We start from the raw sequence: 18,943 nt of genomic DNA on the forward strand, positions 1-18,943 counted from the left end.
CACGGCATCGGCAGGCGAGTCATCTTCGGGGACGGGGACCCGATGGCGGCGAATCTCCGTCACTCGACAGTCAACGACCATCAACCTCAAAATTGCTCTCGCATTCGCGGGGCACCGACAGTGGAAAATAAGATATCAACACTACGGATTCGCCTCCCTTGGCTCCAAAACTCAACTGTACCTACGGAACATCCACGTGGACACTGGTGTACGATTATTGAACATGAAGGGCTTTCCCATCTGCTTCTGACAAATCTACATTTTCCCTTCTCGTCTCTTTTAGCTCTTTCTCTTGGCATTCCATCTCACCAAAATCCGGACTTGGACTCTCTCACTCCAACTACCTAAAGAGACCTTGAACTCCTACACCCTCATCCATAACTCACAGATCATCATTAAGAGCAAACCCTACTGCATGGCTTTTCAGCTCTATTCCGCATACCGAACCTCTCTTTTCTCTCAGATCTGCTACAAGTCGTCCAGGTAGCAGCACGGGTGGGCCACGTCAACCAACCAAAACACCAAAAGATATATCTCCAAGTCTTGGCACTACATTGCGTATCGATCGATGGCCTCTTTCAACTACGATGACTCCGACAGCCCCCGCGATACTGAGCTCAGCTCCCTTGTAGCGATTTACCCTGAGATCCAGCATCCTCGATCAGACGACCCTTACGCCATCGCCATCGATATCCCCGTTAACCCCTCCAAGCCAGTTCTCGTCTACTTTCCCGCTGCTGCGGATTCAAACCCGGACCCGAGGGCTCAAGGAACCCTTCAGCAGAACGGAGCCAGCCACGTCAATGGATCTGCGAGCGGAGGTCCTTTGAATGGTACGGATCGTGTTGGGGGAGCAGGCTCGGCCGAAGGCGCCGGCGCTGGAGCTGGGGCTCTTGATCGTCACGAGGTAGCACACTTGCCTCCTGTTCATCTGGAAATCATCTTCGGGCCCGACTACCCTGCCGAGAAACCGCCGGTCATTACTATCTCCGCGGATCCCCCATGGCTTTCGAAGGATACCATCAAGCGACTCGAGGACGATGGGCCGCGGCTGTGGGAAGAAATGGGTCGTGATATGGTTGGGTTCACGTACATTGACCATATCCAGCAGGCAGCCGAGAACGTATTTGAGCTTGTGGACGAAAAGGGAACCCTGGAGGTTGACCCGCAGCATAGGATTGCTATTATGGATTATGATATCCGGGCGCGTCGGGCGGCGTTTGAGAAGGAAACGTTCAACTGCATGGTGTGCTTAGGTATGTGCAAATCTGCCACCTTTAGTCAACAAAAGGTTTACTAACACGCAATACAGATCCCAAGAAAGGCTCTGTCTGTCACAAGATGATCGATTGTGGGCATGTTTTCTGCGTGGAGTGTCTGCAAGACTATTACAACAACGCCATCAAAGAAGGCGATCTCGCCTCTGTCCGCTGTCTAGCCCCCAACTGCACCAAGGAGCGCGAACAAGCAGCTGTCTCGTCTTCAGGGAACAAGAAGCGGAAGAAGCCCAAGACGTACATCAGCCCGAGCGAACTTCTACAAATCCCGCTTGACCCCGAGACCGTGAAGCGCTACGTTACTCTCAAGTACAAAACCGAGCTCGAGTCCGACAAAAACACAATCTACTGCCCGCGCCAATGGTGTAACGGAGCCGCTCGGTCCAAGAAGCACAAGAAGCCGCAAGGGCTAGAGCTGAACGAACACGATGAGGACGAGGAAGAAGAGGAGGAAACCAGCGGTGTTTCTAAGCCCTACAACGCGACCGACCTCCTGGCCATCTGCGAAGACTGCAACTTTGCCTTCTGCTCCCGCTGCCATCAGTCCTGGCATGGCGAGTTTGTCCGGTGCCAGGCACCCCGAAAGAATGAAGAGCTCACAGCCGAGGAAATCGCTTCACTCGAATACATGAAGTTGCACACCACTCCCTGCCCGACATGTGCGGCACCTGCCCAGAAGACGCACGGCTGCAACCACATGATCTGCTACCGGTGCCAGACGCACTTCTGCTACCTCTGCTCAGCATGGCTAGATCCAGGTAATCCCTATCAACACTTCAACGAGATGCCCGGCGGCAGGATTACCGGGTGTTATCAGCGCTTGTGGGAGTTGGAGCAGGGGGATGGCGACGATGTCGGCTTAGGATTCGAAGGCGGTGCCGGTGCTGCTCCCCCAGGTGCTGGCCGTGCTGGTCCCGCAGCAGCAGCAGCCGCAGCCGACGCACCCGAAGCGCCTCCAGGGTTTGAGGGCCTACCGGAGCAACGGCTTATGGAGCTGCTGATGGCAGACATGGGGGAGAGCGACGATGAGGAGGACGATTTCGGGGGCCCGCCTCCCTTTGGTGATAGAGAGCTTGATAGGCAACTTGCCCAACGTATCGAAGCGGAAGCGCAGAACGGTGCAGGAAGAGGTGTCGGTGAAGTCGCGATTGCGCGCGAAGGACCGCTCGTCCTAAGGATAGACGGAGGCAGAGGAGGTGGAGGTCGCAATCAGCCGGCAGCAGGTCGTGGCCGTGGAGGTGGTGCTGCTGGCGGTGCTGCTGCTGCTGCCCCCAATGGCCCTGCCGCAGGTGGCGGACGTGGAGGACGAGGTCGGGGAGACAATGCCCGAGGAGGACAAGGGGCAGGGGGGGCAAATATTCGGGGACAACATCAGAATCGAGGAGGTGCCCCGAACAACCGGCACAATAACCGTAACAACCATCCGAACCACAACGGCGTCGGTGCCGGTGCGGCCAGAGGAGGACGAAATGGTGGTGGTGGTGTAGGAGGTGCGGTCAGGGGTAATGTGGGAGGTAGGGCGAGGCCCAATCCTAACGGTCCAAGAATGGACTTTGATAATCCCGATAATGTACAGGTCAACGTGCCTGACGGCATACGACTCGATCCGCAGCAGGAGGCGTGGATTAGGCAGTTTGTGCACCTGGCGCTGGAAGATCAGGAGGACCTGCTTTTCGATGATGATGACTGGTAGGTAGTCAGTCACCGTCATTCGGCGGCCGAAAGGAAAGATTTGTACAAGGTTCATGATTAGCATCAACTACAGTTTGTACAGCGGAGTTGAACACAGTTAGTGGTGTTTCGTTGGCTTTCATTAGCGGCATATGGGTACATCGGAAAATGATAGAATATGGATCAGCTACCCACTCTTTGTATATATCCTGATCCCAACAGGAGTTCTTGAGAAATCAAAATGAAAGCGCACATATGTATTAGCATTACCGAATTCATCATCACCATCAGATGTATGCTCTTGTTGACTTGGACTTTGTTACAATACCTGTGTGATCGAAACTCATCAGCCGTATGTATACAATTCTTTCGAGAAGAGAGACACCTCCCTCCTTAATATCCCCAATTCTATTTACGTACACCTACCATTCCAACGCCTTCTCATCTTCTCGGTAATCCTCCACAGGACCTCACTCTCTGCATATTTCCCGAACCGAAGCTGGGAAAAGTCGGGTCGTGTTACATGACTATTTACATCTCATGACCTTGTGTCCTTACATACCCTTCTTTTTTTTTTTTTTTTTTTTTTTTTTTTTTTTTTTTTTTTTTTCCACCAATTTCATCTCTGAGTACCGTCCTTGTGGGTGTGAGGAATCTACACTTCTACGTTTAATATGTCCGTACTGTTGGTCTTATTTCAGGAGTTGGTTTTTATGATCTTATGGTCGTTGTTGCAGTCAGCTTTTGTCAGTAGGTAGCTCTAGGAACATCAGCGTGCCGCTACTATTCGACTTGGGCGGAGAGGATAACCGCCTGCCACACAAGGCAGTCCAAGTCTGAACACGGAGATCAAATGATAGTCCAAACTGTGAAAGCGATCTACCAGCTCAAGTGAGTGATGCGTTCATGCTAGCATTGGTGTCCGTGACCGCGGATACCTCAATAACGAGTGTTCCTGTTTTCCGGTTATTGTCTTTCGTCCATATCCCAACCTTTTTGATGGACGACCATGAACGTGCCCATCTATCTTTATTGGATCTCCAACACACTATTGAAGAACATGTGGTTCGCTGGTGGAACAAAGAAGCAGGAAGATGGATCAAGAACACCATCGAAGTCCACTACAGTACCAACATCAACATTCCACACGAGCGCGAGCGCGACCAACGCCAACGCGGCGCTGTAATTCTAGTTTAGTTTGAATGGCTTCCCAGCCGCCAGCCTTTTCTGCACGATAGTTTGGTTCAAAACGGGATGGCTAAACATCGGGTTCTATACATAGCATATCTGTATGTCGTCTACCTTGTGTCGGCCTGTAAGACTGACTAATCTGCTTTTTTGTTGTCTATCTTGAATATGGGAGTTACATACCATGTCTGCTGTTAGCATTTTTCCCCATTCTCTTTCATGCATCTACATATGAGTAGTATATGAACCTTTACCCCCTTGTCTTCTTCCCTTTCCCTTAGCCCCCCCAAGTCGCAGGCTAAGGGGAAAAAAAAGAAGCAGTGTGATAGACGTACATACATAAAGAAGCCCACATGATATCAATGGCATACATACATGAACTGACATGGCATTAACATTACACATGCCATCACGCAGGAGAAGTCTGGAAGCGAGGCGCGAGGCGAGGCGAGGCGAGGCGAGGCATACCCCAACGAAAGGGTAAGTGGAAGAGAAAGGGAAGTTACGCTTGCTTTTTTTCAATTTCGGGATTTGATGGTGGGCAAGTACGAATAAGCAAATGGCCTTGCAAGGAAGGCCGGGGGGGGGGGGGGGGGGGGGGTGAAGAGGAGGAAGCAGAGGTAAGCGCGGCGTGGGTAGATATTGGTTGTGATTTTTATATGGAGTGTTACCAGATGTACAAATAGCTACAGGATTTACATACTTGAAGAAGTGTATGATATTTCCTTCTGGTCACTTATTCCTCTTTTTTGCTTGATCATGTACGTACGTTGAAACCGTTTCTGCAATCATCTTGGTGGTTGTAGTTGTCGTGGTCGCCTATCTGGTGGTATTATCTACCTACCGGCTTACCTCTCTGAGTCTGGGCGGACTTTCTTGCTCCCGGTCTTCTTTATGTACACCAGCAACTAAATAGAATATGAACTAGGTAGCAGTCACCTAGCCGAGACCCTCGCCAAGAGAGGAGATACTTCTAAGAAAGGCAGGAGCTTATAACTACCGCGATGAACGCCTCGCTGTGACCTCTATCGGCAACATACTTCCACTTTCGTGTTCAACAATCTGCGTTGGTAGTAGTAGTAATAATTGTTAATCCCATATCATTTCCGAGGAGGGACAACCACTTGAATCGAGGCCTTAGGTACCTCTAGGTAGAGGTAGTCAAACGTGTCCCGTTCACGTTGTAACTCAAACTGACTGACAGTCGCCTTGTCTTGCAAGAACGACATAACTGTTGCCGTGACAGTGCCATAGAGACGGATCATGACATGACACACGTATGTACATACCGTCTCATCCCGTCCGAATTGCACGCCGTTGCACCCAGCCAGTGTATGATTGCGGGTGCGGATGGATAACCTGCCAATTCGCAACGCTGCGGCTTGCGGGCTGTTCCCATCCATCGCAACGAAGAGGGAACAGGAGCAACCCTAGCAATGCTTGCTGCCATGTTTTGTTCTGCCATTAGTCCCCTAGCTAAGCTTCGTTCCATGCTTGAACGGGCTGGCTGACTGGCTGACTGTCGTAACTGTGACAGAAGTCGAGGGGATGGCAGAGGCGAGGAAGAGCAAGGAGACGCGGAGTGTCCTGATTGTGCGTGTGACATCCCCATATCCACTCACGAGTCATACTCTTTCTCAGACTCGCCTCGCAGCCAGAAACGATGGGTGATGTTTGGTGTATTGCAACCACCCTCCTTATCCTCTCAGCCTCCCCCCCCTTTCGCTATGTCTCCATCCATCCATCCACCTATAGCCCATAGTCCCCATACAACCATCCATCACCACCCACCATCCGATCCGACCCCTCTCCCACCCAAAGCCGTTGCCCATCCTTGCCTTTCCTGTCATGCCGCCTGCAGTCGTAGAGGTTCCCCGAGTCCTTGTTGGGGTCCGTGTGCGTACATACTACCCTCTCTTGTTCTGTTTTTGGTTCCTGTAACCACCCTCATGCATTTTCCTCCGGTACATAGCAAGGGACGCTTGTGCGGTACAAGCGAGCTGGTCTCTTGGGTCTCGATCATCACTAGCCAGGTTAAAAAGTAACCTTGAGAGAGAGAAAGGGGAAATGATCATGCCGATACAAGCCAGACCAAAAGCAGGAACGGTGACGCCCTCCCCCCACACAAAACCCAGTTTCTACCTAGTTTCCCTGTCTGTCTGTCTTTCTTTTTTTGGAGTTCCCACCGTGACATCCAGGTTGCTCGGACGATTCACGCTTCAACCCCCCACTGAGCTAGCATCTCGTCACAAAGGCTTGATGCGACAAGAAGGGGGCTTGTCACCGGCAGAACAACCCCTGACAAGACCGGTTCCGTTTGATTCTCGGCGATGGTGGTTACATCAATAGTGTGTACCCCATCAAGCTTCTGGAGATGAGCAGTGTCAAGGGCAGTTATGTCGACAGACCGCCCGAAAGAACTGGGACCGGTGTGCTTGTGTGTGTGTTCTCGGTCTCTGAACACGCCTGCCTGATGTGTCCAACTCGAATCTTACTCTTGCCCCGCTGCGCATAAGAATATCTCATCGCACACCGTTGTTGTGAGGCCATTCCATACCGGCTTTCCGAGAGCCTTATCCAAAGGAGAAAGGGAAGGGGGGGGGTCCGCCCCGTCGAGGGTGTCATTCCGTTTCAAGCAAAAGGGAAAATCAGAATGGAGAGAATGGTAGGGTGGTATCCAAATGGATACTATGGTTTGAAAGGTCAGCCAGAAGGGATGACCGTGCTTGGCTCTTCAACGCTGACAGACGCCAGGGGCTATTACTGTGTAGAGTCGTCGCATTTCGGTAGCTGCTTTCCGCAAGCGCAATTCGAGAACCCAGAGGATGGCCCCGGAACCCTGCTGCTGGCGGGGATGGGACGATCGGAAAACGGTCGCAACTTCACCGCTAACGCTAGTAGTGTGTCTCCGTACCCATCACGCTATAGCCCAGTATAAGCCCCTAAAACCCCTTCATACTCGGCAGCTGAAGACTTTTGCCGAGAATGAAGAAGAGCAAAGACAACGAACAGAGTACACCGAACTCTCTAGGACTCGGTTGAGAAGCGGCAAGCAGTTAAACGTTAGCCATGCTGGGCTCAGGAATGAAACATGGTTCAAGTGACTGAAGCTCAGCCGGGTGATCATGGAGCTGCGACACTAGTCGCTCCCTATCATGAAGTTGACCAAAGCTTTTGGTCCGAGATCCGAGAGTTGAAACTTCGCGGAAACGGTGAAACAGCTTGGCTAGACATCACAGAACTATTGGGTCGACGGACGGAGTTGGACCGAACGCACGGTGATATCGATGCACGTGAAATGAGTACTATCCACCCAAAACCAGTCAGGCGATGACCAGAGCAAGAGTACACACAGGCTATGTTTTTGGGAAACTCCTGCCGATGTCGTGACAGGAACACCAGCATGCCGACAGCCCGCAGAACACAGTATGTAAATTTTGCAGCAACCTGTCACAGCAAGGACAAGGGCTCGACTATGGTCGTAGTTAAGGCCTTGGCTGCTGGTTTGGGGGAGCTGGGGAAAGGGAAATGAGAAGCGGAGAGGTTAGGATATTGGACCGGAGAGCCAGCCACAAAGCCACTTGCCAGTGTAGAGAAAGTAGAGGGCGGACGTTGGTTGGCAGCCAGGAGGCAGCGTTGCACTTGCACCCGTCCTTGACAATTGAGAATGTCAAGATCGATGATCCCACGTTGTTGTAGATCTGAAAGGTAGTAGTTATCCCCGGCACTGGCCAGTACGACATGGAAATGTAGCAACTGCAAGAGCCCAACGCCGGCGATGGGACAGAAAGGTCGAGTCCTTATCCTCACTTTGACACTCTACAAACTCGAACCTGTTGAATGTCAGACCGGAGTAGAGCCACTGAAGAAGCGAATGAATGCTTGAAGAATCAAGAAGTGGGTACGGTTGACATGAGCCATTGCCTATGCGTTGAAGCTCCGTCGTTGTCGTTTGTCAATGATTTCGGGTCCCATGTCGTTACACTTTCAGATGACGTTTCCGAATTCCCAGGCCGTACAATGTTGGGCTCGAGGAAACACCCAAGGCAGCAGGGGCAGCAGTTCGTCGTCTGTCCTCAGCTCACTTCTGAGTGGGTCAATGACCCATCCGAAAGGGCTAGGCGCCGGAACAACGGCAACAGAGACGACAACGACACATCATGCACTTGTATCCTACTTTGCAGTATTTGCTGCTATCTCAACCCTTGAAGCTCACTTGGTCTGGGGAGGGAGCTTACTTTTCGAAAGGAGCCATTTGTTGAGTGAGGCTCAGGTCTGGTTTTCTCCATACTTGGCCTCTGCTGATGGCCGATGCCATGGAGTGTCCTCATGGACCGAAAACCTGAAGAACGAAATCAGTCAAAAGCGGAAGGTGAGTCGAGAATCGGAGGGCGCCACACCTTGTTCTGTTCTCTTCGCACTTTCATTGGCTGGTAAAAGTATCGCGTCGCTGAATCGGCCCTTCCAGGCTAAAGTCGGGCGGCTTTGGAGTCAACTCCATGTAATTTCGGGACCCATCTTATACGGGCTGCGGGCGCCGGAGAGGCCCCGGATTCGCTGGGATGAGGTGGCGTCCCGCAATGGAAGTGAGCACCAACATTGTAGTCGTAGGTCTACACTGTTCAATGTCTTGAGTGACAGGAAGCTCACCTTGCCATGCTCGGTTTACTGCGCTAGCTCTGTTGAATGCTGCTGTTGTAATTGTCCAATTCGACAGAAACAGCTAAGCACGTGGAAGCCTGACGACGGATTTCAGACAATGTTCCAGCAAGCGAGCGCAGCGCCACCGAAAATCGGTTCGTCTTCCAATCAGTTAGTTGTCTTACTTGAGCGTCAAGTTTCGATGCAGAAAGTTGTTTCAGAGGGCCAAGAGCGAAAAAAAAAAACAAAAAAAAAAACAAGAAGCTTGCGTGGGCCGTGATGTGCAATACATGTCACGGTGTACTCGAAGCTGGCTGGTGTCGAGGTGGCCATTGCACTGCCAAACAGCGATTTGGAATCAGCCCAGCAAGGCACTATACAGTGACAGCTTGGAATGTTCTTTCCGCTTTCCAGAACTTTTTCCCTTGTGCCAAGGAGAAACATCACTGCATGGTATTGAAATCGAGGGCTACAAAGTCGATAGTAAGATCCAACGCCTTTCAACCCACAACCTGGCAATGTCATGTCCGGCCGCGGACATGCATCTTTCTCATGTGAGTAATCATGTGTGTGACAACACCAATAATGTCTGTGTGGGCGCCTGCAATGCTGAAGTTGGGAAAGGGTCGTTGTATTACCCGTGATTGCCGTGGTAAAATGTTGTGGAGGGGCGGGAGAGCACAACTCTAGAGCACGTCTAGCTTGCTGGTTCACCAGGGCGGCAGATGGCTCACTGGCTCATAGATTTGCAGATGTGGTTATCGACGCCTAGCGTTCCAGTCTCCTTTAGAAATTCTCCGGACCTTGCCTGTCTGAGCCCATCGTGGGTACCCTAAAGCAGGTATGTAGTCGTAGGATAAGATATGTGGTATGTAGGAACATGACCTCTACAAAAACCTCTCAGTCTGCTATTTCCGAGGTTGAGCCTTGGGGGGTAGATGTACCAACATATGCCTGCTGATATCATAAGCCCAGTTTTGTCGTTTTGGTGATTTGCAAACCTCCTGCGAGGGCCACCGGTATGAATTGTTGTGAAAGACATGCGTATAGGTCAAGCCCAACACTGCCTGTACTGAATTCGGGAATTGTACTTCTTTCTCGAGCCAAAGGTTATGGTACTATGTAATGGGACCTTCCGTTGAAGAAACCCACAGCTAGATCTGACGAATCACAATTTGAACAGTATTTTGCAGGTGAGCGAAGAAGTCCAAGTACATAGGGGGATAAAATACCGGGGTACAAGAAATCCTGCGACCCCTCTCAGGGTCATGCCGTCAGATTATCGTGCTGCATCGCGGTTTGAATGATCCAGCAAAGATAAAGAGGGTCGTTGCGCTTCGGCCCATTCTACCCCCCCCCCTGGCGATGAACGACGAGGTAGCGGAAAATAGCGGCAGGAAAGACTTTTCGATTGAGCCGTGGTTCCACGGTGGATACAGCGATCATCATCTGAATGGAGCCTTCTGCTCGGAGAGGGCTGCTGAAATGGGTCTAGGCCAATTGATCCTTGTCGACAGGTTTGCAGTAAACCATCTCCCAACCGCAAGACTCTTGGATGATGGCAGTGACTGGCATTTGCTGGGTTTTGCGACGTGATGTTTTCTTAGAATATCCCTCGGCCCAACAGAAAAGGCAGCCTAAAAAGGGTCGATGTTCTATATGGCTTGCTCCAAGGAATCGGTGTTTGTTAGACCGAGTAATGTTCGCGGCTCAAGTTGGGTCAAATCAAATTTGGTGTAAGCGACGGGACGCATAGGACCAGATAAGGTGTCTAGAGGTATCATCTCAATTTCACACTTGGTGGTGATGTACGGTAAGCATACTGTATACAGCATGACGGAAGAAAAAGCGTGGCTCCTCGTTGGTTTCCTGAAAGTGGATTCCGGGGAGCTTCTGGCTGGCAAGAGGATTTTCCCGTCGTTTGCCCTCCTTGGACCGTTTAACTGTCTCCATCTTCCGGAGCCCTTCGTCCATCCAGCAGGCAGCAAAGGGTATCAATGCAAGAACATCGACTTTTTGGTGGGCCAATGTTTCGGCACCCCACACGGAGCCAAGAGAGGGGGTCCGGTGTCAGTGTTATACATAGTAAAAAACCAATGATGATGCGGAAACGCAACTCCGCGACTCTGGCAGAGTGTTATGTATATGTGACGGTTGGATACCTTGACAAATTACACCGAGCAAGTCTATGAGCAGGACGTGGCATTCTATGGTGTATGTACATACACTAGATATCTCTACGTCTCCTCCACAGCGTGGCCTTGGAGTAACAGTAGCACGATCTTTGCCGAGGAATGTATCCCATGGACGCGGTTTGTGACATCGCTGTCGGGTGACAAAAATCGTCCGAGGGACAAGTAGCTCCACGTGAATGTGGTGAGCATTGCATTTTGGGTGGTGACACCAAACGATACTCTCACACTCTGTGGCTGCTGCAATGCGTACGGCGTGCATCGCGCGGAGAACGTGTGAGAGCGAACTTGGAACGCACAGGAGTTGTCGTTTGGTTTTGGCCATATTACGGCACATGCAGTCATTACATATACCGGTTGTGTTAAGATAAAGAGCAATGGCGATAATCTCGGTATACAGTTTGAGTGGAGGGTTGTTTGACTTTGACCTCTATTCACCGGCAAAGTAGTTCGAGTGAACAGATAATCTGTCGAACAATTTTTTTGGAAAAAAAAAAGTTTACTTGGGGGTTAGCGGTGGAGTCTTTTGCTAACCCCCTCTTATAAAAGAGGGGGAAAATTTTCTGTGGGACAACCGTTTAATTTGGGACAAGCGCCGATCGGTACCATACACAATCGGCTGTTAACGCTGCGCAAAACTACTTTTTGATATTGTGCACACCGGTAATATAACTATACTCAAACTCGCTATTTCTAACTGCCGACTCGTACTCTATACTTTAAAGTTGTAAAAGTAAGTAGTCTGTATATATCTATAGATTAATAGAGGTTAACCTACTATTGCGTAGTAGATTTTGATAAATATTTTATTGAAATGGGGGAAGCGCCTGCTAGCTACTGCGGCGCCCGTATGTATTTGATTGTTTGCGACTATATTAAGCGCCTCGGTGAGCGTTTTAAAATATTATATAAACTACTAATTATTAGGGAGATTACTATTATTACTAGGGAATTCTATATATTTATTTCTCGCTATATTAAATTACTAGTTAAATACCGCAAATTAACTATTTCATTGCAATTAAGAAGTTGCCCCTATATATTAATAGCCATCGAGGAGGATGTTATTATATTATACGTAATATTTTACTTCTAGGGACGATTCCCTATATTATATTAAATAGTTATTAGCGTAGTAAATTAGTTATAATTATTACGGAGCGTTTTAGAGATTTATAATACAATATAGTTAGCGAGCTTCCTTAAAGACTATTTAGAGTTGAAGACTACGATTTATTATACTATTAATATTAAAAGGAAGTTTTGGGAGTTGAATGAAAATTCTATTAATAAGTGGTTCGATAACTATGAGGCTATAATTAAGAAGTATAATATTATTGGGAGTAACGTTTGGAATTGTAATAAAATAGGGGTAAAATTCAGTTGTATAGCGGGCAGGTGTATAAGGGTAATTATATTTAAGGATTTAGTAAAGTAAAGGGTAAGTTAGTATATTACTCTACCAGTAAATTTGTATAGGGGTAAATACTTATTATTTATTATAATTAGAAATTAATAATATTATTAATTGAAAGTCGGCTACCCTTATAGTTAATATAAATTTAATTAGTAAAATTATTCTTATTTATATAATATTTAAAATAAATTTAATAGAGGACTTTATTATTAACGACTTTAACAATATTATTCGGTTTACTAAATTACCAATTAACTTTTTAAATACCGATTTTACATTCGATTAGTTAAAGTATTTCAATTAATATTCCTTCTATTCGTCTCCGACGTTTACAAAATTAAAGGAGGAGGATAGTTATAAATTAGGAGATGAGGGGTTTTCTTTTTAAGATTAATTTAAATATAATTAATATAAGGTTAATTATATTAGTAGGAAATTCGATAATTTAAGTAACGGAGTAGGGTTGAAAAGGTTATACCGACTAGTCTACTATTTATTAATTATCAATAGGTTTAGTAGTTATTGTAGTATAGAAGTTAAAGAATATATTAATACTTTTAATATTATATTGATAGTATTGCCTTCTTATTTAATTTATATAATGTAATTATTTAATATTAGGGTATTTTCGTTCCTTAAAGTTTATTATTAGAAGGTATTGCGGTAGTTCGTTTAATATAGAGAGTTTAGTTTTATTCGTATTATATTTATTAGAGAGTTCGAGGTTCGCTTCCCCCCTTATACCTTTATTTCGTATCCCTACTAACTATAGTATTCCTAATACTTTAATATATCCTTAATAATAGTATAACCGAGTATAATATCTTTAACGGGTTCTTTAATACTAATATATAGCTAATTAATTATATAAGAATTTTAATATAAATTTGAGTAAAGTAATTTAAGAAAACTAATTCCGCTTTACCCTTATTACTCCTTAAAGAGGACCGCTTTTAAAAAGCTACTAAAGTTATTACCTATATTAAAGATAAATACTACTATACGTTTAGTTCGCTAACGCGTACCTATTATTACGCCGTTAAAATTGTAATTTATAAAGCGCTGTTAATGTATAATACTATATAGGAATATAACCATTAAAATTGAGAGAAGGCGGTTAACTTTGATTGTAAGATAAAGAGACGGGTATATAAAGTGTTAAGGGAGGGTGAGGTATTAAGTCTTTTAAAGGGGGATTTTAATTAATGTATTATTGAGAGGTAGTAATAAGAGTGGTTGGTTGAGGAGAAGAGGTAGTTTATAGCCGTTAGATTATATAATAAGAAGATTTAAAAGTAGGTTTACAATAATTGGGTTAAAGATTCGGTTAACGGTAAGGGTAAGGTTATATGGAGAGTTTACTTTGATAATTGGAGGAAGGAGTAGTTGAAGGATGGGTATATACTAATTTATAAAGAGGATATATTTAACGAAAGGGAGAGGGATAAGGAGGATGGGGATAGGTTATTTATATACGATACGGTTAGTATATTAGTATTAATAGTCTTTAAGAAAGTATAGGGTAATTCTTCTTATTTCTTATTTGACGATTCGGTTGATATTAATTTAGGTAATAATCCCTCTACTATATAATTGCTAGAGCCCTTATCTTTACCTCCCTACCTACTTTAATAATCCGCTATTGAGATTGCTGTTAATATTATTAGTTATTTTGATACTTAGATAATTAATGTACTCTTTGAAGATAAGACTACCCTAGTTAATAACGATGATGAAGTTGATTATAGAGAGTTTTACGAGGGGGAGGATAATAGGGATAAGGAGGAGGAGGAGGAGGGGGGAGGGGAGGAGGTCGATTTGCTACTATTCTAGTTAATTAACCGCCGTCTCTTTAATTTACTAGCTACTCCTAGACTTTATACTATATAAATTAGACTGTTAATGTTAGTTATCGACCCCTTTATTCTATTACGGTTATAGTCTTTCGAATTAACGCTATATTATAGGGTTATGAAGTACGTAGAGAGTACTATAAGACTTCAAATGCTGGTAAGAAAGTAAGTTGTATGTATGAAGAGTATACTAGTAAGGAGGGAGGCGGTAGTAGAGGAGGTGGTACTAGTACTAGTACTAGCGTTAATAGTAGAGGAGGTGGTACTAGTACTAGTATTAGTAGTAGAGGGGGCGCTAGTACTAGAAAATAACGAGTAATAATTGTAATTCGTTCTTTTATTTACTTACTACCTTATTGAGTAATATATTGGATTTCTAATAGCTTCTAACAACGCTATTGTAGTGTGTAATGTGGTGGTTTAGTATGGGGATGGGTCAGATTGCTAGTAAAATTCTATGTGGGTTGTCCTAGATTAAACGGTTGTCCTACAGAAAATTTTCCCCCTCTTTTATGAGAGGGGGTTGGCAAAAGACTCCACCGCTAACCCCCAAGTAGAGCAGCATTTTAGCGGCATGTCGGAAGCGTAAGTGAGTTAGCCATGCGCGTGCCAATTAGCACCGCGTAATTTGGTCAGATAGATGTATGTGGGTGATGTAGTGGTGGTGGCTTGCCTCTGGATGCCATTGCTGCGAACGCTGGCCCGATTCAAGTTTCGTCCGGAGTTAAAGTGTGTAGAGCATCTCCCAAGAAAAGAGACACCTACAGTACATATGGCATGTAATGGACTCATGCTGAGGTAGCAAGCAAGGCCATTGGCTCGAGTTCATCTGGTTCAATAGTATCAAGGCCGGGCTGGGTAGCGTAGTGTACACTAAGAAGACATTGGAGAGTCATCAGTCAACATTCGCTCTCTCAATGTTCAAGCCGAAAACCCTGTCTGTCAATTGTGATTCGATCGCGTATGGCGATTCGGATCAGCTACCTTTGTGTTTACTAGGAAATTTGCAGACACGTTGATGGCTGCCGGACTAACTCAAGCCTCGAGTTTGCCAGGCTGACATCCCGCAAGGACACCCCGTCGAGGAACCAGAGCTGGCAAGCACGGCATCGCAGCTTTGTCGCATTGACCATCCGCCCTGCCGTTCTGGACATCGAAAGCTAGGGCATCAAGAGGACCTCAACTGGGGGCTTATTGTTCAGAACACAGTGGACTTGGCGGTTCTGGCCGTGTACATGCGTAGCTATGGTGTCTTCTGATGGGCCGGGCCGTATGTGGGACGCTCAGAAACAAGTGCCATGCTCTTCGATACGTACTCCATCCTCCATGGTACGTAGGTAGGTGGTGTGCGGCGCTACAGTGTTGGCTTACGTCCAGTCCAAAGGGTCGAACGACGTTGTGATGCGGATAGGTAGGTAGCATCCGTCCCCGGGCAGATCTCGCAAGCCCTGACTTTGCCCAAAGCGTAATCGTGACTGTAACGTTCACCAATGCACGGCAGCGCAGTTGCAGACCACAGTGGTAGCGGAGCGGGCAGCCACCGGCCAGTGCCAAACTGCCAGTGGGGTGTGGAAGTGGTGTACTATGTACACGTACATGCCGTGAAAGTAGCTCTGGTACCTACATATACCTAGCCAGCCAGCTAGGCTCCGTTCGTTCTCTTGGTGGTTCTCGTAGTGGGGGTTTTTTCTTGGCTGGTGCTGGCCTTGCTACGCAGTACTCAGCGAGTCCAGATGGTCTGTCATGTCCTCAACTGGAATGCCAGAGTGGTACCTGCCAATGATGCTGTGTGCCGTAGCAGCGTAGTATATGTATCCAGGTTCCTCTGTCGGGCTCTCGAGGCTTGTCTTGGTGTTGAGGTTGTCTCGCCCGAGGCCATGGTGCTTCCATCGATGTATCTAATCAGGTGGATATTCAATTAGGTTGCTTTCAATTTTGCCCGCTCCACCATTGTCACCTCCCGAGACAGTGAAAAATGTCCGCGGAGTTATTGGGTGACAGGCGGCTTTACACTGGCTCTGGGACTCTGGCCCTGCCAGGTGCGGATACCTATCATTGCGCTAATGCGAGGAAACACCTGAGGAAAAGTGACCTCGAACTAAACTACATACTGTTAACCCTGTACATAACGATCAGCCATATAACGATATCCTGACCATAACGGTCAAGATCACAGTAACGGTGCATATTTGTATGGTAGTAACGATCAACCTTCGTATTACGATTTCGATCAGAATTTGAAGGCGAATTGCACCAAAATCGTTATACTTGAGGGGTTTGGTTCGGTTCTGAGACGCCCAGTAACAGGCTGTTACAGCTCGTGACGGCCGGTTATAGGTCCTTTCAGCTGGCACCGGCCTCCTGATTGGTTCAGAAGCCCGAACTAGCCTACCTTAGAGTAACGATAACCTGGGCATTACGATCAAGACCCGGGTAACGGACTTGATCGTTATGTACAGGGTTAACAGTATGAAGAATTGTGATCAAGACAGGAGGTCGGGGTTTTTGGGTTGGGGGGGGGGGGGGGGGGGTTCTGCAACTCGAAAAAGCAAAGGCTGGCTTTTGATTGTTGATCGCGTTGTTGGTTGAGTGCTTGGCTGGTCTGCTGGTCTCCGGGTCTAACCCTAACCTGCCGGTGTGCCTGGATGGGACGCTACCTCTTCCACACGGCGGAAGCCACTGCAACCGACGACTAAATCCACGGCGCGGCATCTGAATGATACGCTGGACGTTGGTTGCTGGAGAAATGATTTGAGATCACCATCCTTCCTAATTCCACAAGGTCTTGGCTCTGTCTGACGGGCGATGCTTACCTCTAGACTTATTCACTGGGCTCGTAGCTGGCGTGGAAAAAGAGAATGAGGACGGGAGTCTGAGATGGCTCGCAATTCAACGAAGCGCTTGCGATCATGAAAATTGAACGATTTCCCCCCGCCCTGCCTTGTGAGCTGCTAAAATGGCATGGGACGGGTTTGTGAGCATGGATCCCTTCGGCGAGTTTCCATTGTCGGTGGTCAAATTAAAGGGAAGCACGGGCCTTTGCGGGAACCTTGATCGCGCTTGCTGCGCTTCTTGCGAACCGGCACCACCAAAAGCCGTGAAGCCTCCGCAGCTACATCTTTCCTTCCGAGCACCGGTGGGCCTTGCGGAGAAGGCAAGAGAAGGAATGCCTGCATGAGACCTCTACTTTATTGAACTCCCGCCACGGCCAGTAGGGTTTGCGGCCATCACGGTCCCAAGTTCTGTTCTGTCAAATGTGTGGAGAAAATCCGGATGGAACGACTGACCTTGCCTGGGACTTCAAGAGGATGTACATGTTCCCCACTATCATGTCCAATTTGCACCGGGTGACTAATAGTTAAATCAAGGGTTGAGGGGTTGTCGTCCACAAAGCTCATTCGCTCAGGACATCGGCCCTTCCATCACTGTACGATCGTGATGAAGCGGTTGTGATGTCGAGACATCTTGATATCGAGCCGATGGCGTGTCGGGAATCGCGCCAGCTCGTTTCTTTTTCTGGGGAGCAATATCGCAAAGCGGACACACATTGGGGCATTGCTTAAATCATTAGCCATGGACAGCTCGTAGGAGCCTCTCCAATCCCGGATACCTGACCCTCACAAGGCAGGTCCTAAGCCCAGGCAGTTGATGAGAGAGTACCACGTACACTACTATACCTAGACCATCTAGAGCTACGTTTTGTAGCACTTGACTGACTTGGAGATCGGTTAACAATGGCCAGCATGGAAGGGGGGTGTAATATCGGATGTCATTACTTACCGCATGTAGAGGGATGGCGAAATGGGGAGCCGGAGTCGGATTCCCTCGGTGCGGAGGTGACGTATCGGCGTGCACGTCGGAGGATCTCAAGCTCCTCGGATGGCCCGTCGCGGCCGGTATCAGACCCTATCCTCACTCTTGAGCCACGGATTACAATCGATAGTGGAAAGCTTGCATGTGCTTGTTCTTCCTCTCCCACCAGTCTTGTCATCTTCGATTGCCCGTGGGTGGATGAGAGTTGCGCAAGCGCACGCCTTCCCGCCTTCCGCCATGGCCTTGGCGCAAGAGCATGAAATTAACTGGGGGCGCCGGGAACAGTTCTTGCCCACATTGCAGTAGCGCAAAATCTGTTTTACCCCTCCTTCCCTTCTTCCAACGCAGGCCCGCACGGGGTTCGATCCGCCGCAGCTCTTAAAATATACGACGGAGCTGAAATGCTGAGCACTTGTTGTTATTATAAGTACATCCTCATTGTAGGTATCGGTACCTATGTACCTATTTTGGTTCAATACTCCAGCAAAGCATGAAAACGATAAAAGGCGATGGAGACTTGAAAACCTCCAGCTTCCACTTCCACTTGGGCAGAGAAACTGGAGAGCAGATGGGGCCAGTTGGGCTAGCGTGGGGATCGCCATGACAAACCGAAATACATCTCATGATTCCGATTGTTGAAATGCCTTGTGCGTTCCTTCCAGTTTGTTGAACATTGAACACCAGGGTTGTGGTACGTACCTTCCTCCAGCTCTCTATCGGGACTGACTGCGTGTGCATCTGCCCTCTTCTGAGCACCGTTCCTTTCTTACCAGCTGGGAAATTTTCTTTTGGCGATTGCTAGGTAAGTAGGTATGGATCGTTATTGTCCACTTGACGGATGATGCCCGCTGTGTGCCCACCAAAAATTTCTTCAGTTGTCCTTCAGTTGTA

General features: G+C 47.7%; 2 protein-coding genes across 2 annotated transcripts; both read left to right on the forward strand.

Annotated features, from left to right (window-relative positions):
- Positions 1 to 74: 74 nt before the first annotated feature.
- NCU03719 (RING finger protein) lies at positions 75 to 3,243 on the forward strand. The gene is made up of 2 exons (XM_956402.2): positions 75 to 1,256; positions 1,313 to 3,243. Exons 1-2 carry the CDS (start codon positions 569 to 571, stop codon positions 2,968 to 2,970), a joined length of 2,346 nt encoding a protein of 781 aa, XP_961495.1. The 5' UTR covers positions 75 to 568; the 3' UTR covers positions 2,971 to 3,243.
- A 3,984-nt stretch (positions 3,244 to 7,227) lies between these two features.
- NCU03721 (hypothetical protein) lies at positions 7,228 to 8,879 on the forward strand (the record flags this gene model as incomplete). Its single annotated transcript, XM_956404.1, has 6 exons — positions 7,228 to 7,348; positions 7,530 to 7,562; positions 7,836 to 7,870; positions 8,149 to 8,508; positions 8,605 to 8,722; positions 8,854 to 8,879. 6 exons carry the CDS (start codon positions 7,228 to 7,230, stop codon positions 8,877 to 8,879), a joined length of 693 nt encoding a protein of 230 aa, XP_961497.1.
- Positions 8,880 to 18,943: the final 10,064 nt, after the last annotated feature.

This window comes from Neurospora crassa, linkage group V, assembly GCF_000182925.2.
Source record: "Neurospora crassa OR74A linkage group V, whole genome shotgun sequence".
Taxonomy (NCBI): Eukaryota; Fungi; Ascomycota; class Sordariomycetes; order Sordariales; family Sordariaceae; genus Neurospora; species Neurospora crassa.